At 41.6% G+C, this 27,598-nt stretch overlaps 1 protein-coding gene across 1 annotated transcript; it reads right to left on the bottom strand.

Moving 5' to 3' along the window:
• Positions 1-5,972: 5,972 nt before the first annotated feature.
• Positions 5,973-10,890, bottom strand: LOC308332764 (uncharacterized protein). The gene is made up of 7 exons (XM_080788824.1): positions 10,850-10,890; positions 9,184-9,225; positions 8,591-8,758; positions 8,345-8,467; positions 6,714-6,977; positions 6,469-6,621; positions 5,973-6,100 (listed from the first exon to the last, which is right to left on the bottom strand). The coding sequence occupies exons 1-7, from the start codon at positions 10,881-10,883 to the stop codon at positions 6,042-6,044; spliced, it is 843 nt and encodes a 280-aa protein (XP_080644950.1). The 5' UTR covers positions 10,884-10,890; the 3' UTR covers positions 5,973-6,041.
• Between the last annotated feature and the right edge of the window lie 16,708 nt (positions 10,891-27,598).

Raw genomic sequence — 27,598 nt, 5'->3', positions numbered from 1 at the left:
TTACTTCTAGAATAGAGTAAGACAAATCTGATTGTTACTTCTAGAATATAGTATGACAAATCTGATTGTTACTTCTAGAATAGAGTATGACAAATCTGAACCTACAGTCCTGTAATAGCGCCGGAAGGGATGTCCGCACACTGAATCACTGCTCCCAGGAAAATTCTTGATTTGTTTCAACAACGTTTGACCCTCGTGGGTCTTCGTCAGGTATGAGTAGGCCTACACAACATCAAGTGGCGTATCATATACAACAGCATATGGGCAGGTCAACAAGGAACAAGCTCTGTTGCAATGATGAAAATCAAGCTAGACACGCCCACCGCATCTGAAAGGATGAGGCTGCAATCAGCATGTCAAGCTATGTGTCATGTCACTATAAAATATAATGAAAATAACTCTTTAGAACCCAAAAGAAAAGTGTAAAGGTGCAGAAATAGTTAAAAGTAAGCTGCAAACCAATAAAACCATTGCAAAGGATAAAAAATACTGCCTACAGGATGAGACCATAATATAATAGCAAAATATATAGTAAGGTACTGCAATCACAGTACAAAATAATGAGGACATAGCATAGGGACAAAAAATGGCAATAACAACAGTATACACAAAAGTTGAAAAGATAAAACATAAAAGGAAATAATTAATTAACCCAGAAATGGTTTGACATCAAATTCCTCAATCAGCCCTTGAGGCGCCATAGTGTTGAGTGTATAAATGTAAAAAGCTTCACGTTGGAGTAGGAGTCGATTGTGGTCACCACCCCGAGGGGGTCTCTCTACTTTTTCAATGCCCCAGTATAGAAATATTATACCCAATTTTTTTTAAATGGGCGGCGACTGGATTTTGCTCGTTGCCACATCTGATATTACTTCTATGTTCACTGATAGGCCTACGTGTGCGAAGGGCTCTGCTATAGTTTTGCCAACGTAGGTTAAGCCACATGGGCATTTGATAAGATAAACAACGAAAGTGGTGGAACATGTGATGACACCTTTTATTGCCATCTCTTTGCCACTGTGGGGATGTGTAAAGTATTTGCTTTTGGACGTGAAGCTGCATTGAGCACAATTAGAACATTTATAATTACCAGGAGGAATGTCTGAAATAAAAGCACGACTAGTAGTCGGGGCCCGGGGGAGTGTAAGAATGGACAAGTTGGTCTGTTAGATTAGGGGAGCGTCTAAAGAACAACTTAGGGGGTTCTTTGAAAACTTGTTTAAGTTTAGGATCAGTCTGAATGATATACCAGTGTTTGTGTAGGATCCTTCTGAATTCAACAATTACAATTTAGGCATTTAGCAGACGCTCTTAATCCAGAGCGACTTACATTAAGCAAGAACAAAAAGCATGGGGAATACATCACATAAAAACATTTATCATGAAACATGCGTAAGCTAAGAAAGTAGCTTCAAAGCCCATAGAGGAGTATCTAGTAATACAGAAAGGGGAACCTTTAAGCCGTCCGGCTTGGTACTGGAGATGGTACTAGTAGATTCATGTATGAATAATCATTTGCCAGTTTTGACTCATACAACCTGGACATTTTATTATGAATTTGAGTTAAACTGTAACTGTAAAAAACAGTTGCAATATAGTAAGTATTGAATCGATTTATTAACTCTATACCGGTATATATTTGTGACTCCTTTTGATACAGAGACAGTACAAAGACTAACCGTTCAGGTTATTATTTTTTTATCACAAATGAGTTAATAGCACAGGCAGACTCTTCACATAGAGCATGTCTGAAATAAATATCAGAGCTGAAATTGTAATAATAATTGTAAATAATAAATGCTTAAACATAGTAGCATGAGACCACAGAAGTGAACCTTTCAAGCCTGTTTTCTCTCTGCAAGACATTACTCAATTTGAAGCTATGATTCCCTGCTCTCACAAGACATTTTTTCTTCTTTTTTTTTCAATGACTCAGACTCCTTCAGAAGCGGTCATTACATACAAAGTGTGTGGACGGCGTGCGGGTGTCTGTATGGACACACACACACACACACACACACACACACACACACACAGGATTAGCCAATAACATGTTGTTTTATATGGAATTGTACGTGGTGTCAAGCGCTTTAGCCAGCATTGACATAGATCAAGAATGACTTTTAAGTTGTCAATAAGACACATATTAACTTTATTAAAAAAAACAGCACATCCTTGTGAGGAAGATGTCAATCACCATTGATTTCACTGGAGCGCGCAGTGTGCATATGCACGCAGACAGCAGACACATAGTCCTACATGTCCCGACCCAAACACTGAGGAGGTAAAGTAAACTTGTTTATAATGTGCCACGAAAAATAGATTCCAATTGCTTGTTATTTTTGCGTCGATGAGGTATGGCCCATATTAAAGACAAGGAAAAGGATTAAGAATTCGGTGGCTGAAAGTTTTTGAGATCAGGATACAGTTAAACCCAGTAAACTTGGTACTGGGCTTAGACCTTGATTATGACTTAAGGTATAGATACATTCTAAGAATAGCCCTATAGGCCTATGTCGCACGGCTTACAATTCTACAAAAATGGTTAGATGAGGATCCCCCTGACATAAAAGTATGGTACGAAAAACTCATGTTGATACTGCCAATGGAGAGGTTATCATATAGTATTAAGAGGCAATCTTACTGATCTTGTTAGAGATTGGTCACCTATTGCAAGATTTTTAAAAGAGGAATGGAACAGAGTAATCCTATGTATGACAGTATGGGTGTTATAGGATATTGTCGTATGCAGTATTGTGTGCACTCTGTGGTATTCGGGACGTGTGACTTGTGTCTGGTGAGACACCATGCGCAATGGGACACTGTCTGTGACAATTGACATCCTATGTACATTGTTATAACTCACCTGACCATAGAGTGATGCCATATGTCGTACTAATCACACACACACACACACACACACACACACACACACACACACACACACACACACACACGCATGCAATGCACGCACACACATACATGCACACACACACACACACACACACACACACACACACACACACACACACACTGTATATTCAGAGCTATATAAGGACTATGCAAACAGCCATCTGGAGTCATACTCGAATTGTCATCTCATGGAAGTAAGCTGTCCAACTCTGTTTACTTTTATTTGAACTCAAATGTGACTCCTTAGCAACTAATAAAGATTCTTGCTGAGTAATATACAGCGCATCCTGAGGACAGCTTCTTTTGAAACGATTCTACAGTGTAACTGCATGAGAATAAGTTGAACTATATGATGGGAGTATATAAGTGAGTTAAATTGTATGATGGGAGTAGGCTATACCTGACTGCTACTTTTTTCTGTATTATTATTTGCTGGCATGTTGTTGATTCTGTCTTTTGTTTTGTTTTAGTTTTTTTAGTTTAGTTTAGTTTTAGTTTTGTTTTATGTACGTCTTTCTAATGTATATGTAATAATTGAGAAAATCTAATAAAAACATTGAAAAGAGAGAATTCGGTGGCATTTCACATTGCAAAGAGCCATTTTTTCCCCAAAATGTAAAAAAATGAATTAATTTGGATAATGTTAATGGAGATATTGTAAAAGTTGTCACTTTTAATCCCAAAGGGTTTTTTATTCAATAAAGTCTGCGGTTCTACAGTATATGGATATATGGGCTGTGGCAATAATTTTAAAAATAAATAAAAAAAGAATGAAAAATAAATAAAATAGTTTGTGTTGTACGGCTTTCGGCTGTGTTTCGACTGCCCCCAACCCTCATACAACAAAAATGTTGTGTCAAACCATGTGACTCCCATTGGACATTAATTGAGAGCTTGCATCAGTAAATAAATCTCATGCATCAGCTATACATCAGTCTGTTGCAAAGGTGTGAGTCAGGCCTTATGTGTCACTGTTTTCACTGTTAATCTGTATGGCAGCGAAAACACCACATTTTACAACCTGCAGAGGGCAGAAGAGGACACTGAACATATGATTATCTCTGGCTGACCACCCAATCAGGAGTTAGAGATATTGCTATTGTGATCCATGTGCTATATTTTCATTGGCTGGCTGTCTTGTGTATTGTCCGTGTTTAATGGCCGCCCCATTCCAATGGAAGTCATATGGTTTGACCAAACATTTTTGTTTGATGGCTGTGTTGTGCCCCTCTCCCCGCTACATCAAATACACATACAGTTTCTCCTCCCCCACTATAGTAATAATGGTGAGTCTATTATCCACTATAAGTAGCGTGCAGCAACATGTCAGTAACACACTGCTGCATGCATTTGCGGTTTCTATATGGGCTCTAAAGACATGTGAAGGATGTGAGAAAGGCCTGGGCTTCCTTTATCTTAGCCTTGTGGTTTTCACCCCTCTGTGCCAAGTGACTTTGTGTTCTCACAAAGCCAAGTGACTCTGGGTACCTGACAATGTGCTCAGCTTCCGGAAGACGCTGATATTACTCAGAACAGCGGTTCCCAAAGTGGGGTCCGGGGACCCCCACGGGTCCTTGAGGGAGTTCCAGGGAGTCCCCTAGCTAAATGATAGTTTGGAACCAAATGGACTGGGTGTGTAACTCCGAGAGTGTATAAATGGAACCACATGGACCCTTATGGGTCTGTAACTCCGAGAGTGTGGAACCAAATGGACCCTCTATGTGTCTGTAACTCTGAGAGTGTACACTCTGAGTTACATTAAAATTGATTTTACTATATCAATTGCATGGGGGTCCCAGAGATAGAAATGCCATTAAATGGGGGCCCGTAGACTGATGCATGTCAAACTGAGGTTCCTTGAAATTAAACGCGGGGGGGGGGGGGGGGGGGGGGGGGGGGGGGGTCAAATGGGGGTCCGCGACTGTGTGCGAGCGGGCATGTTTACAAGTACTGTGTAGCTGTGTACCTCTGCACATTGAGTGTAGTTGACAAACATCAGTTCTTACTTTAATAGTTTCAAAATCATGAGAAACATTATTGAGGCGTGCAGAAGCAGTGTGTGATGTACACAATCATACTGAGCATAATTTACAGCAAAGTCATTAAAAACAAATCATACAATGAGTTCATGGCCTGTGACAACGGAGTGTCACATCAAATAATAATACAGGATTTCAATTCAATAATTTCAATGTAATAGCACAGGCAGACTCTTCACATGAAATAAGTGTCAGAGCTGAAATTGACATGTAAATATGAAAGAAATGCTTAAACATGTAGCTAGGTGTAATGTTAGAGACCACAGAAGTGAACCTTTCAAGCCTGTTTTCTCAACTCGCTGTTTCTCTGCTAGACATTACTCTATAAGCTGGTAGGTCAAACTGAACAACCAATATGTCAATTTGAAGCTATGATTCCCTGCTTTCATAAAACGTTAAAAAAAAATCCAATGTCAGTCCCTCACTCAAATTTAATCACAAATGTGGCCAATTTTGACTGAGGGACTGGGATTTCTTTTAAATTTAATTTTCTCATGTCATGTGAAAGCAGGGAAATGAGGGAATCATATAGCTTCAAATTGACATTGGTTGTTGAGTTTGACCCACCAGTTTTGGAGATATGGCTTATAGAGTAATGTCGTGCAGAGAAACAGCGAGTTGAGAAAACAGGCTTGAAAGGTTCACTTCTGTGGACTCTAAAATTACTCCTAGCTGCTTAAACGGCACTGGCATTCCCCACCCATCCAGTGCCGTCTCAAATATTTACAGTATATATCTATATGCTCAAAGCAAGTGGAAGTTTGTAGGGCGAGTGGTAAGGAGCTAGTGGAAGTGTGTAGGATGAGTGGTGAGGAGCTAGTGGAAGTGTGTAGGGTGAGTGGTGAGGAGCTAGTGGAAGTGTGTAGGGCGAGTGGTGAGGAGCTAGTGGAAGTGTGTAGGGCGAGTGGTAAAGAGCTAGTGGAAGTGTGTAGGGCGAGTGGCGAGGAGCTAGTGGAAGTGTGTAGGGCGAGTGGTAAGGAGCTAGTGGAAGTGTGTAGGGTGAGTGGGGGGCGGGGCTAGTTGTTAGAAAGGGTCTTCGCTGAAGGAATAATGCTGCGCTGATCTATCACCTTGAACACTTCTGACTGGCTACACAGCTACCTCCATGATTACATCATTGTCTCTTCTCCTCGCATTGGCTGCTGCAGCTGAGACAGACAGACAGACAGACAGACAGACAGTTAAAGTTAATAAAGCAGTTAAAGTGAGGTACAAACATGGCAACATGAAAATCATAAACTGTTCCTAATAATTCACTGGAGAAAGGCCGGGCTTGACCCATTTTTTAACTTGACCAAACGGGCCCAGCGTAAGACTGTGGTGCAATGGCCATCAGTGCACAGAGGAGACATTTACCATCAGTAATGAAGATTATCCCAGTGGGGGGAAAAAAAGGATTGTCTTTATTGTCCTTCGGGACAATAAAGATTATTATTATTATTATTATTATTATTATTACAGTAGGACCCAGAGATACAGGATAGAACTAGATGTAGATAGAGAAGTGTGTTCTCACCTCTAGCTCTGGCTCTGTCCTTCCGGATAGAGAGGTACAGGAAGGTAGAGATGACAAAGGGAGTGAACACCAGTATCTTGACGACCAGCTGGGTCAGAGTCATGAGAGGTTCTGCTGGGTCGGCGCTCAGGTCGGAGGAGGAAGAGGAGGAATCTGTGAAAGCCAACCAAAGCTTTAGTATTATCCAAACACTGGATCGTCTTCTCGTGGTGATGACGGTCGAGAATCATCTGACGACGACTCACTTGTCACCTCCATCCAGCTCTCTGGGGACTCTCCGAGGCCAGAGATGGAGCACTTGTAGAATCCTCCGTCAGACTTGTTGACGCGGAGGATGGTCATCTGTCCTGTAGACTCAGCGCTGATGAAGGATCCGTTTTTGTAGAAGTCGGCAGCACGGAGGTCGGAGGACGGTTGACCAGTCTTCTGGTCTTTGGACAGGCAGCGGAGCGTGGCGTTACCTCCCTCTGGCAGAGGAAGTACAGGACTCTGTAGGATCACATCTCCACCTAGAAGCAATAGAGAGAATGCACATCCATGATTTTCCCATCAGGACACGCCCCCCTCATCTAGACTGAGTGGCACAACATTGAGCAGCATGGAGTGTTGGAGTTTGGAAGCGCTCGTTGGAAATCACTCGTCCTGCGTACCACCTGTTTCTAAATGTCACATAATGCAAGAGGCAGCAAAATGTTGTGTTATTAAAAACAAGCACTTTCAAACTCTGACACTCTGACAATGCAGGGCATTTCTTGACAGAAAGTAGCTCAAAACGTTTCTATGGTGGATTAAAAAAAAAAACTTTGCAGATAGAAAGAGGATAATTCAAGATTTTCGTACAGCTGCAATGTTGTTTAATGCAATCAGACAGGACTTTTCTTTGTGACAGTAGACAGTATAGTTTTTTGCCACTCAAGCCCATCACACACCGCCTGCGACCGTCTGCGGCGCGACGCGTTGCTGCGCGGCGCCGCCTGGAAAATAGAACTGTGTTCTATCGGCGCGCCAGGCGACGCGGCGCGACGCGGCGGACGGAGCCGGTGTGTGGTGGGCTTTAGTGGGCGTTCCTGCATAACTTCCAGGTACGATGATGTCACGCACATACCCTCTACTAACATCGGGTTGAGTTGAGTTATCAACATATGCAGCAGATGGTGACGACAATGTATACAATTTACAATGTAGCCGATGTACAAGCTCACATCGCATATTTTCAAGTGGACGAAATGTATAGCGTTGAAGTGGTTAACCCATTTTGGGCGGGAACCCATTTTGGTATTAGCATCATGTCGTGCTTTAGCTATTTAAAAATAGCAGATCTACAAGCTCATAGCGCTACGAGCTTGTAGGTCTGCTATTGTTTTTAAATCGAAGAGCGACTGACATAGAAGACATTTTTAGAATCTGATCTCAGGTCAGAATGGAAAACTGTCAGGATGTAGAAGACATTTTTAGAATCTGATCTCAGGTCAGAAGTGGTTAATGTATGTTTTCTAATCAAAATCGCCAAAGTAACTAGTAACTAAAGTTTTCAAATAATTGTAGTGGAGTAAAAGTACAAATTTTGTCTCCGAGATGTAGTGGAGTAGAAGTAAAACGTAACGGAAATTGGAAATTTACAAATACCTCAAAATTGTACTTAAGTACAGTACTTAAGTAAAAAAACTAAACTAAACTAAACTAGACAGTACTTGGTTTAGACTAGTCATTGGTTAGACCAGTCATTAGTCCTACAAGTACAACTACAAGTACAACCTATCTCAAAGCCTCATCCTAACCCTAACCTCCAACGGGGCAGCACTCCTAAACCTAACCTTAACCCATGTCTAACCAATGACTAGTCTAAACTAAGTATGCACCCCCTGTGTTCTCCTACCTGAGACTGTGATCCTGATGGATGCAGGTCCAGGTCCAAGTCCAGGACTGTGTTCTCCTGACTCGGACTGACACCAGTAAAGTCCAGCATCCAGACCGTACAGGGTTATCATACAGGATGCTCCTACACACGATCACAACCCATACACAAAGAAACATCAGTGGTCAGTTGTCTGTCTGTCTGTCTGTCTGTCTGTCTGTCTGTCTGTCTGTCTGTCTGTCTGCCTGCCTGTCTCGCTATTCATACCTCTGATGTATCCAAAGTGACTGCCACAGGTTTCGTTCACCATATCACTGGCCTGTCTTTTCACAGACCACTTCACCGTAGTAGAGTTCCTGATGTCTTCCTGACACTTCACTGAGATGGACTCATGTCTGAAGAACTGAGATCTGTCAGGACTGACTCTGATAGACACTGGAGAGAGAGAGAGAGAGAGAGAGAGAGAGAGAGAGAGAGAGAGAGCACATGGACGAGAGGAGTGATGCATTCAGTAGACCCAAAACGTAAGAATATTTTGTTGACGTTAAATAAGATTTTGTCTACAATGTCATGCTGTTGGAAATTGTGTAGACTCCTTTTAAATGAAGTAATGCAGCTGGTGTTTAACAATACATGTAACTCTAGAGAGCAAAAAATAAGCGTAAAATTAAACCAAACCAAACCAAAAATGAAACCAAATTCATAGCATAGCATATAGCAGTCAGTAGAAATGTATTTTTGTTGAGGTGAAAGTGGTGCATGGATGAATGGTTGAAGCACTTCTCTAAACAATCAGACTAGAGGCCTGTCTCAAAACTACACTACCCATGCAATGCAACAATGCAACAAAGTCCTCTCACCTTCTGGTTGAGCAGGACCACAGCAGATGAGGAAATATACCACTGTAAGGTAGAGAGAGAGAGAGAGAGAGATTGTATTGTGACACTTTTCTCCAATGCTCTGTAAAGCACTTTGAGCCGCTTTTCATGTCATGAAAGGTGCTATACAAATAAAGTTTTATTATTATTATTATTGTTATTATTATTACTTGCTTTGGCAATGTAAACGTTTGTTTTCTCATGCCAATAAAGCTCATTTGAATCGACAGGGGTGACACAGGGTATCTGCAGGTGGGGGGGTTGAGCGTGGGGAGGGGGGATGCCCGCTTGCCGAATTTGGCGTTTTATTTATTTTTTTGTTCAATTTTTAGCCTATTCTCGGTCAAAAGTCCCTAGACAAAGACAAAGGTATACTAGACAAAGACAAAGTCCCAGGTACTAGACAAAATCCAGATTCTGCAAACCAAAAACTCTTGTAGTGTAGATGGAACACTAAATTAAATTTTTGAAACTGTTTATCATGGTTATAAGTATAGTATATAAGTGTATGTGTTGAAGCATGGTTCTGAGTATAGGTTTTTTCCCTGACATCTGGAACCAAGGACTAATAACACCCATCTTTAAAAATGGTGATACATTTGACCAGAACAATTATAGAGGCATTTGTGTCAGCAGCAACCTAGTGAAGATATTCTGTTCAATCATTAAAGGACCACTTCACCACTTTTCAACGTATCTTCATATAATAGGTCCTCACTAATAATCATGAAAAAATGGCACGATTCTTTTCTACTCAGGTCTGTGTCTCAAAGGAGGGCTGTGGGCAGTTTAGAAACCGTCTTCCAGTGACATCATCATTAGGCAGATATTTTTGAAAACAAGATTTTCTTTACAAAAATGTTTAGATTTTCATTATCGTGAGAACGATGGTTTCCATTTTCGCATTGCAACTTTTCAGGACTAGAAAGCCTGCAGTTTCTATTAGCTTGTATTCCCCATCGATGATGTCACTGGAAGACGGTTTCTGAACTGCCCACAGCCCTCCTATGAGACACAGACAGAGTAGAAAAAAAATGCGCCATTCTTTCATGATTATTAGTGAGGACCTATTATATGAAGATAAGTTGAAAAGTGGTGAAGTGGTCCTTTAACTAACAACCGATTACAGAACTTTCTCAGTAACCACGGCATCCTGAGAAAAAGCCACATTGGATTCATACCAAAACATCAAACCACCGACCACATTTACACACTTCACACCCTCGTAGAAAAACATGTTAATGAAAACAAATGCAAAATTGCTATGTAGATTTTGAAAAGGCATTTGACTCGATTTGGCATGAGGGCCTGTTATTCCAGGGGAAACATATGATATTATTAAAACAATGTATCAAAATAATAAATAAAATTGGCAACAAAAGAACAATTTCTTTCCCAAAAGTAGAGGAGTAATTCAGGGCAACAATCTAAGTCCAACCCTGTTCAACATTTATATAAATTAATTCAGCAATGTGTCTAAAGTGCTCTCTATCCCTCTCTCTCTCTCTCTCTCTCTCTCTCTCTCTCTCTCTCTCTCTCTTTCTACTTCAAAGGTTAATTGTGATCTCTGTCTCATTTAAATAATTGATAGTCAAGTCAAATAAATAAAGTGAGATTGAAATATAATAATAGGCCTAGGTCTACTCACACGGTACTAGATAGGTTGGTGCAAATGTCATCATGGAGATCTGCGTAAAACCAACCGACTGGCTGACTGGCTGACTGGCTGACAGTTGTGGATAAAACGCCCATTTCCTGTATTGTATTGTTCCTTTTTTTGCTCGCTTGCTTGCTTGTTTGTTTACCTTAGGAAAATGTGACATAAGGCTGAAACAGGCTGAGATATACTGTTTGTTCACAGCACACACCTGACAGAAGACCATTGCTATTAAATATCGATGTCTTGATTGATGATAGTTAAATAGAATCGTTTAAATCATGTAGTTGGCCCTTCAGGCCCTATAGTTAATATTTATAATATCATGGCCCTATAGGCCCTATAGTGTTCTAATATCATGATATCTAGGCCCTATACCTATAGTTAATATGATCTAATATCATAGCCCTTCAGGCCCTATAGTTAATATGTTATATGTTTTCACAGGGTCCTGCAGGTTGACTACAGGGTCCCTGTAGGCCTTGTAGACCCTGTAGGCCTGTATGGCCCCCTTTGATAAAGGTTTGGACGCCCTTGGCCTGTATCACCCATTCACCCTCACCTTCATGATGAGTCCATCACACTCGTGGTGATGTCATTGACCTTAACCTTGACCTTCATTCATTTTATTTAGTATTCCATCTACACCACAATAGTTTTTGATTTGCAGAATCTGGATTTTGTCTATCTGGATTTTGTCTATTTAGTCTATTATTATTATTATTATTATTATTATTATTATTATTATTATTATTATTCTTTGTCCATTATTATTATTTCATCTCTCTGCAATGTGTCTCAAGTGCTCTCTCTCTCTCTCTCTCTCTCTCTCTCTCTCTCTCTCTTCCTCTCTCTCTGGTAATCTGGCGCCATCTGCTGGCGGAACTGATTACAATATAACGTCTGGTATATATACATAACATATATATATATATATATATATATATATACACACACACACACACACACACACACACACACACACACACACACACACACACACACACACACACACACACAGAGCCATATCCAGTACTTCACAGATGGAGGGGTCCAATTGCTACCGGCCCACATGCACGGGCGCGAACAGCCTGTGTGAAAAAAATCGGTTATTTCCGATTATAAAGTCGTTATTTTCGGGTCAAAAAACGGGTATTTTACACTGGCTGGGGGTGTAGGCAGACCCGACGCGCAACCTGAGACCTCTCGTGGCTTATTGCTTAAATAACATCAACACATCAATTTAACTTGAACAACCAATGTCAATTTGAAGCATTCCCTGCAGAGTCTCCCTATCGCACATTAAAGAGAGAGAGAGAGAGAGAGAGAGAGAGGGGGGGTCCACATCACTCACGGGGCATGCGCCTAGTAGATCTGTCGTTTGTCGTGTGTCGGCCCTCTTTTACCTTTGACACCAGTAGAAGGTCTGCTGCTGGGAATTTTACACCTCTCCCGCTTAGCGGAGAGTGGTGGTGCTTTTTAAGCGGAATGGCAATGTTTCGGAATGGTGGGGTTTCGGAATGGAGGGCTATCCCCGAGTGGGGTGTGTGGTAGAGGACATCTCCCTGAACGCGTGCATATGTCACAACAGTTTCTCGCGGATCCGTCTTTTGTCCAGTGTCCACTCTGGGTCTGGAAATGGCACTTTTTCTACCCTTGACACCAGTAGAAGGTCTGCTGCTCGGAATTTTACACCTCTAACGCTTAGCGGAGAGTGGGGTGTGGTAGAGGACATCTCCCTGAACGCGTGCGTATGTCACAACAGTTGCCTCGCAGAGTCTTTTGTCCAGTGTCCACTTTATAAAGTCCATGCACTCCAGTGAATAGCATTTATCCATTTAGATAACTTTTTTACGTTATTTAATTACTTATTTTTAAACAGAAACATAATGTGTGTCTTATAGCATCATTGAAATGCTTAATTTGTAGTTTTAATGTGCAAATAAATCTTTTTTTCAATACTCTAGAGATTTTTTAAATTTTTTGACAGCCAGGCCACTAGGAGGCAGGCCACCGGGAATAGTCCCGGCCCTCCCGACGGCCAAACCGGGCCTGGCTGTGACTACACTCTGTGCTCAGTGATATTCTCAGCTATTGCACATGCTGGTGCACCTAGTACTAGGTAAGGCTGTCACCAAACATTCAAGGTTCGAATGATCGCTCGTTAGGGTTGTCACTCGAATCTTAATTAATGGGCTTGAACCATTCGTTTTTTTTTTTTTTTTTTTTTTTTTTAAATAAGAAATAGTATTATTTTTTCCCTTTTTTATTAACTCGAAAGTATATCTTGGCGAGAATGCGATATGAGCATGTAAAAAAAATAAGTTTCTAGTGCATTCCTGTCAGAAGTTATGATTTTTTTAAAGACGTGTCTCTCTCACACACACACACACGCACACACCAGAATGATCGCTGATAGGGGGAACCGCAGCCATGATATATTAGCATATGCTAGCATCACATAGCCTATTGCCAAAAAGCAGTGAACTCTGATGAGTCTGATCATTGTTTAAGCAAAACGGTCATGGTGATGGAGGTTCTGCTTTTGCCCTGTGCCCACTTCAATGCGCTTCTGAGAATACACAGGTGGAACAAATTAACGAGTGACAGCTAATGAGCAAGCTACGCTGTCGTCTTAGCTTCCTGCATGTGAGCTTGCTGATCGGCTGTTTGTTTCGCGGAGCCACTTGACGGTGTGTGTGTGTGTGTGTGTGTGTGTGTGTGTGTGTGTGTGTGTGTGTGTGTGTGTGTTTGTTGGGAGAGACGAGAGAGATTGATAAAGAGCGGATCGAGACGGATATCTCAAAGGTTATTTTTTAAATTAATTAGAAACAAATGGTCCGGATGTTCGCTCGAAAATTCCTGCCGAAGTTCAAGTCCTAAAAAAAGGGCTATGGTACAGCCTTAGTACTAGGTCAGTTCTACAGCTCTTAGTTTAAGACCAAGTTTCTTCTTGACTTTTAGTAACTCCTGATATCTTCCACAGTCAGCCTGGCAGCCTCCCATGCAGCTTCAACATGGACAGAAGAGATCAGCAGATCAAAGAGCTCTTCGACAACTCATGTTCCTTGCTACTTTGGACTTTGTGCATTCTCCTGCTTTGGTGAAATTCTATTTACGTTATTATTCGGCTCTTGTAGCTTGTACCTCAGTTTAATAGTGAATAAATACACTTTGGTTCACTTTATCCTCATCTCCTTGTCTGTGTTCTACATTTGGGTTCACTCACTGTCGACCGTGACATTATCACTGAGCCATTTTGAACCCAGCAGACACAGTTAGTAAAATGAACCCATCAGAGCGAGAACTTTTCCACCGTAAGGTGGAGGATTTTGAACTTGCAGTGAATTGCCTCATTGCCTCTACTCTCAATCAGCAACTTGAATGGGAGAAGTCATGGCTATACACCCGCTGCAGCCCACCACGTCTACAGTTTCACCGCTGCAGCCCACCACGTCTACAGTTTCACTGCTGCAGCCCACCAAGTCTACAGTTTCACCGCTGCAGCCCACCATGTCTACAGTTTCACCGCTGCAGCCCACCAAGTCTACAGTTTTGCAGCAGCAGCCCACCAAGTCTACAGTTTCACCGCTGCAGCCCACCAAGTCTACAGTTTTGCAGCAGCAGCAGCCCACCAAGTCTACAGTTTTGCAGCAGCCCACCAAGTCTACAGTTTTGCAGCAGCAGCCAAACACGTCTACAGTTTTGCAGCAGCAGCCCACCACGTCTACAGTTTTGCAGCAGCAGCCCACCTCGTCTACAGTTTCACCGCTGCAGCCCACCACGTCTACGGCCTCACCGCTGCAGCTCTCGCCTGAGGTCTCTATGCTGCAGCTCTCTGAGGCCTCGCCGCTGCAGCTCTCCTCGGATTCGCTGCTGCAGCTCTCCGATATGGATTCGCCGCTGCAGCTCTCCGCTATGGATTCGCTGCTGCAGCTCTTCTCTAGGGATTCGCCACTGCAGCTCTTCTCTAAGGATTCGCTGCTGCAGCTCTTCGCTATGGATTGGCCGCTGCAGCTCTTTAAGGATTCGCCGCTGCAGCTCTCCGCTATGGATTCGCCGCTGCAGCTCTCCACTATGGATTCACCGCGCAGCGATTCTCTAAGGATTCGCCGCTGCAGCTCTTCTCTAAGGATTCGCCGCTGCAGCTCTCCTCTATGGATTTGCCGCTGCAGCTCTCCTAGGATTCGCCGCTGCAGCTCTCGCCTGAGGTGTCGTTGCTGCAGTTCTCATCTACGGTCCCACTGCGTCAGCCCCCCCCTGAGGCTTCACCGCTGCAGCTCACCTCTACGGGCCAGCCGCTGCAGCTCTCTGAGGTCCTGCTGCTCCAGCTCGCTCTCACTGAGGCTCCGCAACTCTGCACCCTCATGCCCGTGCTGTACAGAACTCTACCTGCAGCCTTGTCTCCAGAGCCTGCAGCATCCCCACTAGAACCGCCCTGTGGCGTTGCCGCCTTCTGTAGCATCGCTGGCGTCGCCTCCAGAAGGTGCACTGAGGCTGCACCAGAGATCTTTATCCAATGTGGTCTTGCCGGCCTCCTGGGTGGCACTGTCTAGTCCTTCTCAGCCACCAGGCCGCCCTCCAGAGGACGTCTCTGCTATGTCTCGGCCTCTGGGCCGACCTCCAGAGGACGTCTATGCTTCGTCTCGGCCTCCGGGCCGACCTCCAGAGGACGTCTACGCTTCGTCTCGGCCTCCGGGCCGACCTCCAGAGGACGTCTATGCTTCGTCTCGGCCTCCGGGCCGACCTCCAGATGACATTGTCTCTGTGTTGTCTCTGCCTCCAGGCCTTTCTTGTGATGCTGCCAGCCCAGGCCCGGTCCAGTATTCTGGCCGCCCTCCTAAGGTCACTGTCACTGCACCTGTCCGGTCTCCAGGCTGCCTGCCTGGGGTTTATGTTCCAGTGTTCCTGTGTAGTTTATAGCTGCTCCAACAGTAGTGGCAACATAAAAAAGAAAAAGAAAATGGAATGTCCAAATATCCACCGAGACCAGAGCCATTGAGTAATGGTTGAGACGAAGCAGTGAAAGGTCCTGAAAGATACATAACGTCAGTCTTACCCAATACCCAATCTTTCTGTTTTATGAACACAAGGCTGCTGTATTTTATACCTCATACTTAGCATTTAAAGTATGAGGTATAAAGTACAGCAGCCTTGTGTTCATAAAACAGAAAGAGTAAGGCAAGGCTGTTCGGAGTTCCAGTGATCCAGCTGTGTGACACTGTATTGTTCCACCACTTTTGCTTTGGCAATGTAAACGTATGTTTTCCCATGCCAATAAAGCCCTTTGAATTGAATTGAATTGATACACGTCATTAGTGATCGCGGAATGTGCCGTTGCTTTGAAATGACAGCGTAGTACATTCCGATTCTAGAGGAAAATTCGACCACAACTCTGTCCTCGCATCGAATCCTCTCCTCCTCCTCTCCTCCTCGCTGGGGGCGGAGCCGAGGAGCGAGTGGAGGACGCGAGTGTCATAATCTTCGTCACTTTCCGGGTCGAGTTCTGTCTGAGAACTCGACCCGAAAGTGACGAAGAGTCGCCGAAAGGGGAAGAAATCTCGCCACTGGAGCGCGCATCTAGCTACTGCATGATGATCATGCACGCTGACAGACAGCAGATCAATAAAAGCATGCAAAAGCATTCAGCTTTCACAAGTGTGCCCATATAGAGAAGGAAAATAATTAAGAATTCGGTGGCATTTCTTTCACATTGCAAAAGAGCAATTTTTGTAAAATTGCTCTTGTCTTTGAAATTTAATTTAATTACATATTTCCATTTTGCACCAATATTATAGGCCTACTGCCATGTCTTAATACAGTGTTCCTTTTTACAAATAAAATATGCACATTAAGAAGGTTGATCACAAAGTTAGTGTTTTATAGGATACTTTGATGGGAATGAGATTAAGAACACCTGCCTGCATTGGTGCGAACAGTGAATAATGATATAGTTTCTTACCTCGTGGCTCGTGCCATGGTTTGAAGAAAGAATAATTAAATAAATCCAATAAATATAATCCAAGGTTTGTTTGTCTCCGGCACCGTTGGCCCGATCATGCCAAACTGCACACACACTCCCTGGATGCCAACGACGAACCTCTGCCCCAAATATTACAACGGCCTGTTATAGCGCCACCATGAGGCCGATTTAGGCAAAATATGACCAGTGCCAGTGGTTTAATATACAAGGGGGCATTTTTCATTTTTCAGTTCTGATGGGAATTAGAATTAGTTTGTTTATTTTCACATACTGTACTTGAATTTGCATACTGTGACAATGACAAATAAGAGTGGCATAAGAATAAAATACAACTAACAGTTTAACATTGCACTTTCCCTGTGACTAAATAAATATACAGTTTAAATTTGCACTTCCCCTGGGACTAAAAAGTATAAAAGTTTAAAATTGCACTTTGCCTGCGACTAAATACATAAAGTTTAAAATCTCACTTTGTCTGTGGACTAGAAATATATACAGTTTCAAATTGCACTTTCCCTGGGACTAAAAAGTATAAAGGTTTAAAATTGCACTTTGCCTGGGACTAAATACATAAAGTTTAAAATCTCACTTTGTCTGTGGACTAGAAATATATACAGTTTCAAATTGCACTTTCCCTGGGACTCAAAAAGCTGTAGTGCATTGTGATGTCCCTGCTTGCATGTCTGGAGGGGCCTAGAGACAGCTCCTCATCCGCACAGATCTTCTTACTGGCAGCTGACATCTCCGGGTACAACTGACGCTCTCTATGAACACGTGCCAGGTGATCGATTTGCTCCTGGTGCTTTTCTGCCCTATTCTCGTCGCTTATGTTGACACTTCGGCTCAGCTGGTAGTTGTAGCACTGCCAGCACAGATCGTTCCTGGGTTTGACGCTTGTTACCTGAGGGATAATCGCCTTCCACAACCTTCGGAAGCAGCTCAGTCCAACAACTCGTTTCCCTGCAATAGAGAGAAAGAGAGACTTAATTAAAATGGGCTGTGTACATACCACCTATACACCACTTAATCAGAAAGAGAGACTTAATTAAAAAGCTGTGTACAACTGTACATACATCCTATAGGCCTATTAAAAAATAATTAAATAAATAAAACATCAAGAAAAAATATTTCAACAATAGCTGATCTACAAGCTCACTCTTTTTTATTTTTTCAAAACAATAACCTACCATCTTCCATTGCAGCCTTGTAGAGACGCCAGACTGATGCTTTGGTCACATTACTTGGCAACAACTTCAGGCTGTAATCCTTGTGTCCAGGATGTCGACCAGGCAAATATATGGCATGGACCTCTGCATAGTTTGTTATGAATGTCAACACCAATGTGATGTCCTCTTTAGTCAGAAACTTCTTGTTCGTTCTGGGAGTCTTTTTCCTCTGCCGTGGAGTGATACCATTCTCCTTGTAGTGTCGCTTAATTGCATTTAGAAGGGTGCTGCTGATCCTGAACAAAAACAACACAAACGCTGGGTTACTAACTAACAACGTTAGTATGCCTGGACTCTATTTACTGTTCAGCGCTTGGATCCGGTCTAGAGCCCACCCACTTAAACATAAACATACATACACGCACACAAACGTTTCCGTATCCGCTCTATACCGGATGTTGTTATAAACAGCGCTAACGCTAACAACACACTGCAAATTAAAACGCTACTGCATCATGTATCAGTCTTACTTAAAACAAACTCATAAACTCATAAACAGACTGATTTCAGAGACTAGATCCTGAATATATACAAGATGATAATGAAACTCACCCATAGATGAAGCAAAAGGTAGCTCGACACACCACGATGGCGTTCACCATGTATGTGGATCTGTTGAACTTTCACTTCGCGTTGACTTTCTTCGTGGATTGAGTCATTTCGGAGTCGTTCATACAAGTCTTTATAATCGCCAAAATAACAAGGTCTTTCTGGTCCTTTGTCAAAGCTGCCATGTCTGTTCGGGTCTCCCAGATCATGTCTGGATCGAGTTGTTTACTGCAAGACGAATGCGGCTGTTCTACGTTCTCTTTTGATCTTTTATGACACCCGCAATCAAAGTTTATTATTTTCTCCATTTCTGCTGGTCGGTCGGTGTCCACTGCTACATTATTGACTTCTGGTACAAGTAAAAGCGAGGCGATGCCGACCTGTACACCACCCGGCCCAGCTGTCCCTCCAGACTCGTCTTCCTCGTCCTCGTTATCACAACACAAACTCCTGTTGATTTGATCGAAAACAACGCCATGGTCTTCATCATCAGTGTCAGATTCATCCGTGAGCTCTGAACCCGGGTCACTGCCAGCGTGTATGAAATCAGAAATAAATGTTCCCAGGAGATCGTCTTGTGCCTGTCCATTTAAAGCGTTAAGCAAGCGTTCCAATTCAAAGTTACTAGCCATGATCACAAACAAACAACAAGAATGATGTTGTGTTTACTGACAGCCTGAACACGTTGCTACTTATGGGCGGTGATCGGCTACGTGAAACTGGAGAACAATACATAGGTATGGCCAATCGAAACAGCTCTATGTAAATACGTGCAGGAATGTTCACACCCCCAAAATACGGAAAATAATCTTTCATTATAGAGACATTTTTGCAACGTAATTACAACGACTTAATGACACTAAAACGACTTTCTGATGGAATAAAAACATTCTTTAACATTCCAACTGTGTTAATGTGGCTAAAAACGAAAACCACCAAAAAAAAAAGAAGAATACATTTCGTTATATTGTGTGTTGAGTTTCATTACTGCCGACTTGTGGTTTAAATCACTGGCACTGGTCACATATATGTAGATTACTCATACACATTTTATCCATACATCACACCATTCGTAATAACACCAGATGGTACAGATTCAAGTCAGCATGTTTTCAAAAATAAATTGTGAATTGAAATGTGCTCTACCAATTGGCTGACCAGACTGTTGGGTTCGTGAAACATGCATAAAGGTGTAGGTAATTTGTAAATTACAGAGCATATGCTTGGTAGAATAGCTTTAGACCAGGCAGGTGGTCAACACTTATGTGTAATTGAATTGTTACTTTCTTGGCTTGTTCCAGCTGCTCCCACTTTGGAGATGGCCCTGCAGAAAGCACGATCGACTGTACAGCTTTAGAACAACAGATCCAGCACTATGCTGAAAGAAGTCAAGGATGACAAAGACTACTTGAAGGACCAGCTTAAGAGTGGTCATTCAGATTCAGATGTTTCATTATAATCATTATCAGAATTCAAAAAATCTAGCGAGGAAGTCCAAGGAAGCTCATGCTGAACTTATTTAAATTGGAGATCCTCAAAATCATTCACTTCATCATATCATAATACTATACAGATCCATCTCAGAAAAATACAATATTGTGAAAATGTTTCATTTTCTTCCATAATATCATTTTCAAAAGTGAAATTTTCGTATATTCTAGATTCAACAAACTTATTTCTTTTATTTTTATGGCATACAGGTAAAAAAAAACATTTGAATATTACACAAGACCACCTAAAATAACCATAGGCCTATATATTATATAAATGTTAACCATCTGAAAACTATGTTAAGTTATGCACTCAATACTTTGTATGGAATACTTTTTAACAAATTACTTCATAAATGGGGCGTGGCATGAAAGTGATCAGCCTATGGTGCTGTAGCCTTGTGTCGCCAGACTACATCACTGCGTGGATATGCTTCTGGTACTTCAATAATGGACGTTTCGGTAGCACTTTATAATAACTATACATTATTAACCATTAGTTGATGCTTAATTAATCATGAATTCATCAATACTAAGCATTAGTGAACACACTTATAAGCATTTCATCTGTACACTATTAAGCATTTGTTAGGCATTAATAGAATACTTCAGTCATCATTAGTAAAGCATTATTCATACATTACTAAGCATTGTATTGCACACTGAACCTACTCGTGAATGTGCTTAATCATTCTATTCTCATATTTTTTGTAAATGATAGATTCAGCCCTTTACAAATGTTTTATCAATTTACAAACCAGTTATTTATGAGTTAACACATAGATTTATACATGGTTAGCACATTCACGAGTAGTATCAGTGTGCAATACAATGCTTAGTAATGTATGAATAATGCTTTAATAATGATGGAAGTTTAGTATTTTATTAATGCTTAACTAATGATGAATTGTGTGCAGTTGAAATGCTTACAACTGTGTTTACTAATGCTTAGTAATGTATGAATCATGCATTAACTAATGCTTAACTAATGGTTAATAGTGTATATTTATTATAAATTGCTACCGGAGTTTCTTTTCCAAGGCATGGGTTAAAATGGCTCTGGACACAATTAGTTAGACCAGACCAATACTGAGCCCTGATTAGACTCGAATCAGTTATCATTTCCGGGTGTGAGTTCCGGTCAGGGGCGGAAATAACCTACGTCATGTTGTAGTCATTGGTGTTGGCTGGAACAACCCAACCGGAACCAGTTTTTACACTAAATAATTAAAATAGTAATTGTAGGGCTCATCATCCTCTTGACGATACAACTGTGGGGTTCAGGTCAGTAAAGCACAGTAATGCAATGTTTAGTACACCAGGTACTGGTAGTTTTCACTCTGTTTTAATTATATTGCAGAAGAAAATAAACTTTTCCACAATATTCACATTTTCTGATTGATCTGTATATATTATGTTTTTCATGCTTGCAGTGGACTGCAACTATGCATACTTATTTTAATAAAAATATTGTATTATTGCAGCCCTGAGTAAGAGACCTGGCGATGCACCCTCAACATCGGATCAAGCACCAAAGAAGACTGAAAAGACAGCTCCAGTCTCCTACACTTTGTCCACCTCAGTCTCTTCGACTTCTTACTCCTCATCCGAGGGAGAGAAGAAGAAGAAGAAGAAGAAAAAGAGAAAACACAAGTCATCAAAACAGGTGTCTAAACACAGAGGTATTAGCCTTAGACAAAGTTAATTGATAGTAGATTATGGCATTTGTGTATATAACCTGTCCACAAAAAGTTCGGAAACTTAACTTCGGTCCATTTTTCATTGAATGAGGTGCCAAGCTGTTGTGGCTGAGTCGGAATCTTCCACTCGCTACTGAGGTCCCTGACACTGCAGTGTAAAAATGGCCAATATGTGTTTTTCATTTTCTTTATTACAATATATATTAGTGTATAATTGAATGCAACAAGCAACAAAGGTGAATACCACCAGAACAGCATTGCAGGCCATTTTGACGTTTAGATGTGCTGCTATATTTCCACGAATGCCCGATGCTTACAAGAATTAATTGAAAGAAGTTAAATTGGAGAAAAAAAAATGTCACTGTGAGCTTGTAGATCTGCTATTTTCAAATAGCTGATGTAAAGTGGTAAAACAGCCTAGTTGCTTATTTTGGGCTGTGGTATATTTTCGTTCAGGAAGACACGTTGACCAGGTCCACTTGGATTTGTAAGGAGAGACTTTATTTTGCAGGAAGAAGTCACTCCGCTCACAGCAAACAACACACGAGAGACAAACACTCTCCCGGACTGTCTGGATAAAACACGCACCGCTCTCTGTTGCCCAAAGTCGAGAACCCGGTCCAGATCAGTCCCCTTTGAACACTGCTCCTCCGTCTATATCTATTTCGGAGTCCCGCCTCCTCCGGACATGGAAACAGGCGTTTCCTGACTTTTGACCAATGAGATCTGGGATCTTTTTATTTCCGGTTTAGAGAGAGGCGGGACCAGGAAACAGATCTCCTTACTGTTCTACTATGGAGGCCTAACTTTATACAAAAGTGACTAATTGTTACACTGACGAATGTAGTTAAACAACAGAACTTAAATGCAAACTAAAACATACTATGACCATAGTTAATATCTAAGCCATGTTTAAAACGGAACTAAGAATGAACCTGAACATATTATCTTTAAGAGGTGATTAACACAGTTTTTAACCCCAAATGAGTAAGCTATAATCTTATAACAATACATAATATATTTTCAACTCCGCATCAATTGCACTCCCTATTAATAGTTATAGCGTATATAACTATATATGACTATAACTATCTAATAGTTTAGTCTAGTTTAAAGTAGTTTTCTTAAGTTTTAGCTGTCCACTCAGTGAAAATCAGTCACCCAGAATTACCAACTGAATGTCTCTCCAGGGGAGAGAGCTTCAAACGGTAAATGACAATGGCCTGGGATTCGGGTGTGAGTTTGTAAATGACTATTCTCCTCTAAGAGGGAGAATCACAGACAGAGACATTTTTACTTACTGTTGCTTAATAATAACCTTGGTTCATTTATAGAAATTATACGACAGGGCTTTTTTCATAGACCTGGACACTTGTTTCTCTTACAAAATATGGTGCTGTAACACTGGTTACAGCACAGGAAATGGATGTGATGTGCAACTTTCATGCAAAGGCTCATATGGGACACTGGAAACTTGTGGATACAAAAACGTTGGAGGCATGAGGGCTTGGTGACAAGTACAGTACATGTACTGAATGTGTGCTCTCTTTTCACAGTGAAAACCCCAGAAGCATGCATTGAGCGGTACCGGTCGGTTGTGGAGCTTGTTCAGAATGGAAGAAACATGGCAGAGGCTTACCAGAGAACAAATGTTGATCGCAATACCATCGTGAGTCAGGCAGCTATTGCAGAGCTTAAAATGGTAAACCCGGAAACAAACAATAATTTCAGAAGGAAATTCAAACCCAATGATAGTCTTAAAGTCTTTGCTCAGCTCGGCCACACTTTCTGTGTACTCGAACTAGACGCCAGCAGTATTGCGGATCTAAAGCAGAAGAATATACTTCTTGGCATTAACAAGAAGTAATTTCTTTTGTGTTATTGTGAACTTGTGCCAGTAAGCCAAAAGTGCATTTGATTCCTTTTAATAATTATGTCAGTTTGTTGCAAGCACTGTAGTTGAAAAAACCTTTGTTCACACATTGTGCAGGAACAAAAATTAGAATGGTTTTACAGTACCGGTAGTGTGTAATAGACCATTAAGTTCTGGAATAGCTGCTTAATTCAAGATGATGTACAAACTGCACAGTTTGGAACAAAAAAAACAAGCGTGTGTGTCTATGTGGGTGTACATCCATGCATTTTGTTACAGCCATGTTCAGGAACCAAAAAAAATGTAATTTTGTTTTACAGTAGTGTGTAATAGACTAGACCATATTTAATCAATCCTTGAATCAAGCAGCTATTTCAGAACTTGATAATGTACAAACTGCACCGTTTAGGTGTGCATACATGCATTCTGTGTTTTTGTTGTACAAAAAATTGTATTTTCAATAATAATGTCAGTTTGTTACAAGCTGAAGTTGAAGAAACATTTTATCGGGTATGTGTGTGTGTGTGTGTGTGTGTGTGTGTGTAACAGACCACAGCCTTGTTACAGCCTTGTTCAGGAACAAAATAAATAATAGTTTTGGTTTACAGTTGTGGGTAATAGTCTATGCCATATTGAATAATGCAGCTATTTCTTTTTTAATATATTTTTTATCCCACGATTTTTCACCCCTGTGTCAATCATCTACTGTGATCCTGGGCTCTACACACCCTCCGCCAACCTGGGGAGAGCAACGGACTTAACTCATGCTTCCTTCATGCTTGAGTGTCCAAGTTGCTCCTTTACACCTGACAGGGGGGAGTTTCCCTGGTTGGACGTAGCGCGTGGAAGGAACACGTTATTCCAACCAGTTCCTTTCCCCTCCATCAGGTGCCCCGGCTGGCCAGGGGGAGGCAGTTTAGAGACCAGGATTACTGCATGTTTTTGTGAGGGTACCTACCCTAGGGGACACGGGGAGAACATGCAAACTCCACACAGAAAGGCCCTTTTGCCAACCCCGCCTTCGGGTATGGGCACTGATGACACGGAGGAGGAAACACGCCGCCAGCACCCACAGTGCCCCGAGCGGGAATCGAACCCAGGACCTTCTAGCTGTGAGGCGACAGCACTACCAACTGTGCCAAGGGTATCGCCCAATTGTCTCGGTCCCGACGTGCCCTTGAGCAAGGCAGAAAATCAACGCTTGGCCAATCACAGAGACCCACGAGCATTGATACCACATGATCCACGATAGCACATGGCTAATTAACATATATTTAAATTAGGACCATGCCATGCAGCATATGCCACATGGAAAGAGGTGCACAATGCATAACATAACATAGCTTACTCGTTTCCATTGCATGTCAGATAAGACAACATTGATGTGAGTGAGATGATACAAACATTACTTACAAACGATGCTTGACTTGAATGAATAACATACATACTACCTTAAAATACAAGTGTGATGGTATACCATAAAAGAACACCATGTGATATCAGTGATATTTTATTACAAATGCAAAAAAACAAAGCAACAAAAAAAACAGTGCAGTAATATTTTTATAGTGCAACAATTTTGCATGTAGGCCTATTGAATATATCGTCTCTGTCCGCCAGGCAGAAATAAACCATATGTCCAAACCAAAACTTACTTTTCAGCATGGAATTGTGGACGAAATGTTATCCAATGACAAAATATTCTTTACTTTTTAGGTAGTTTTTACTTTGTGCTTTTTACTTGTAGCATGTAAATAGTAGCTTGTAAATATAATTATTGTGGCCGGTGTCATCGCACCAAGACGCACAACAGCATCCAGCGCAGCCTGCCTTACTCTCTCTGGTGACAGGGGTCGAACCCATGGCCTTCTCTCCTGTTTGGCTTTTGTGGCTGGCCAAGAGTCTACCAGACACGGAGTACCATCCCTCTCCTTTCTGAATGAAGGATCCATTCTGCATGTTTGAAGAAAACAGCGTCAACAACAACAAACAAACCAACAATTAGAATATGCTTGGTATGAACTCTTTAGCATATTCTCCCTTCTTACATTCTACCTCAATATGCTGCATGAATGGAGCCTGTGTAAAAGTCAAGAATCTCTGCCTGCCATTGCATTGAAAGGTGATCAGATCTAGCTATAAAACAAAGAACTGCATTGCATCAAATGGTGGTCTGTGGCTCAAATGCTGACTACATAATGGGCCTTGATACAAAAGGGTTGAAACCCACTGCATTAAACTTTGACTATTATGACTTTGTCTTCTGCTATACTGAGCTACAAATCTAACAAAAATAACTGAAATTGAAATCTGTGTTGTGTCACTCCCCATGCAAATTCAGTCATTAATAGCCTACAATTCATTAGCCTATAGTAGCCTACAAAGCATTACACATTACACATGTACTAGGGTGCACCATTTTCATTTCATCATAACAAGAGACGTACAAATATACAATCATATCATGCGTGGACATGCATTGTACAGGCAGATGAAGGCTGGCTATGTGAGGCTCCTAGAACGTCACATTGTTAACTCCGTTTATTGCACGGAACTTTTGTGCTGAATTAAAACTCCCGAGTTTATAATGTGGCAAACCCACAGATAAAATAAAGGCTAAAAAGTTTAAAAGTGATCGGGTTTAGCGGGAGCTGCTGTCAGATGCTGCTGTCAGACGCCAGCGCATGCGTTAAGCAGCTCAACCCTGAAACACAGCAACCGAGTTATACCATTATAGTCATTTATTAGCCCCACAAGTCAGAACCCAATGGTAGTGAAAGTTTCTGACATTTTTTTAAGACTCCATGCGTCGGCACGATAGATCGAGCTGCTGACCCAGGGGGTTCCGAGAGGGGATAGTCATTTATACGCTATGGGCTATGCAATGCAATACGGCCGCTATGCAAAAAAAAGACACAACGTGTCACATTATACAAAACAATAAGAATATAGATTTAACTCACGGTCATTCTGACTTGATGATCGAAGCAACAAATGTTATTGTTCCATGTTATTTCGTTGTCGTGAAGCTGCAGGGTGCTGTCGTGTTGTGGTCACGTGTGATTTGTTTTTATTCAGACATGCCGTTCTGAGATTCTTGCAGCCGGGACCTGCAGTCTTAACCAGGGCCGCGATTGGCCGCCCAAAATCGACAAAGAATGTGATTGGCTGACTCTCAGTGCAGGCATTTTTGCTGCCAACGAAAATCCAGGACGCCGATTGGCTGCCCAAACACGACAAAGAAGTTACAGCAGGCGCCACCATGCCCCCTAATAATGCAGCTATTTCTGAACTTAATGCTCTACAAAAAACAACAAAAAGAAAAAACACAATTGTGTGTGTGTGTATGTGGGTGTGCATTCATGCATTTTGTGAAAATTTGGTGCCATTTTTTCTTTGAATGTCAGTTTGTTACAAGCACTGTAGTTGAAACATTTGGTCGGATATACAGTATGTGTGTGTGTAACACCTTGTTACAGCCTTGTTCAGTAACAAAATAATCAAGCAGCTATTTCAGAAGTTAATCCTGTTTGCGACAAGAAAACTAAAGTGTGTGTGTGTACGTGGGTGTGCATCCATGCATTTTGTGTTTTGTTGGTATGCATTTTGAGACAGTTTGGAATAAAATAAAATATGCTTGATTTGTTGTGTTTTCAGTATTTACTAAACATCACTTAATTGTTAATTAACAAGTAGTTACCAAACTATTGGCATCAAAATATACTTAACCCATTCAGGACCCATTCAGTAACGACCTGCAAGACACAGGCGTTAAGCGTCTCTGTGTTGGACTGATGTCAACACATTGTAGACTGAAGGAGCTCTGGTCAGTAGTCCTGTATCTCTCTCTCTCTCTCTGTTAGGATATTGTGCTCTGGGGCAGCAGAGGGTTTCACATATATATACATCAGTCATATCA

The sequence above is a fragment of the Protomyctophum bolini genome (assembly GCF_963924005.1).
Source record: "Protomyctophum bolini genome assembly, chromosome: 18".
NCBI classification, from domain to species: Eukaryota; Metazoa; Chordata; class Actinopteri; order Myctophiformes; family Myctophidae; genus Protomyctophum; species Protomyctophum bolini.
This window is presented reverse-complemented; position numbering and strand designations above follow the sequence as displayed.

Excerpts from the sequence above, each read along its gene's own strand:
- LOC308332764 (XM_080788824.1), bottom strand. The coding sequence starts at position 10,883 with ATGATGACATTTGCACCAACCTATCTAGTACCGT. Across the intron at positions 9,226-10,849 it reads ACCAACCTATCTAGTACCGT|TGGTATATTTCCTCATCTGC; the intron begins GTGAGTAGACCT and ends TCTACCTTACAG. Across the intron at positions 6,978-8,344 it reads CATCAGGATCACAGTCTCAG|GTGGAGATGTGATCCTACAG; the intron begins GTAGGAGAACAC and ends TATTGCTTCTAG.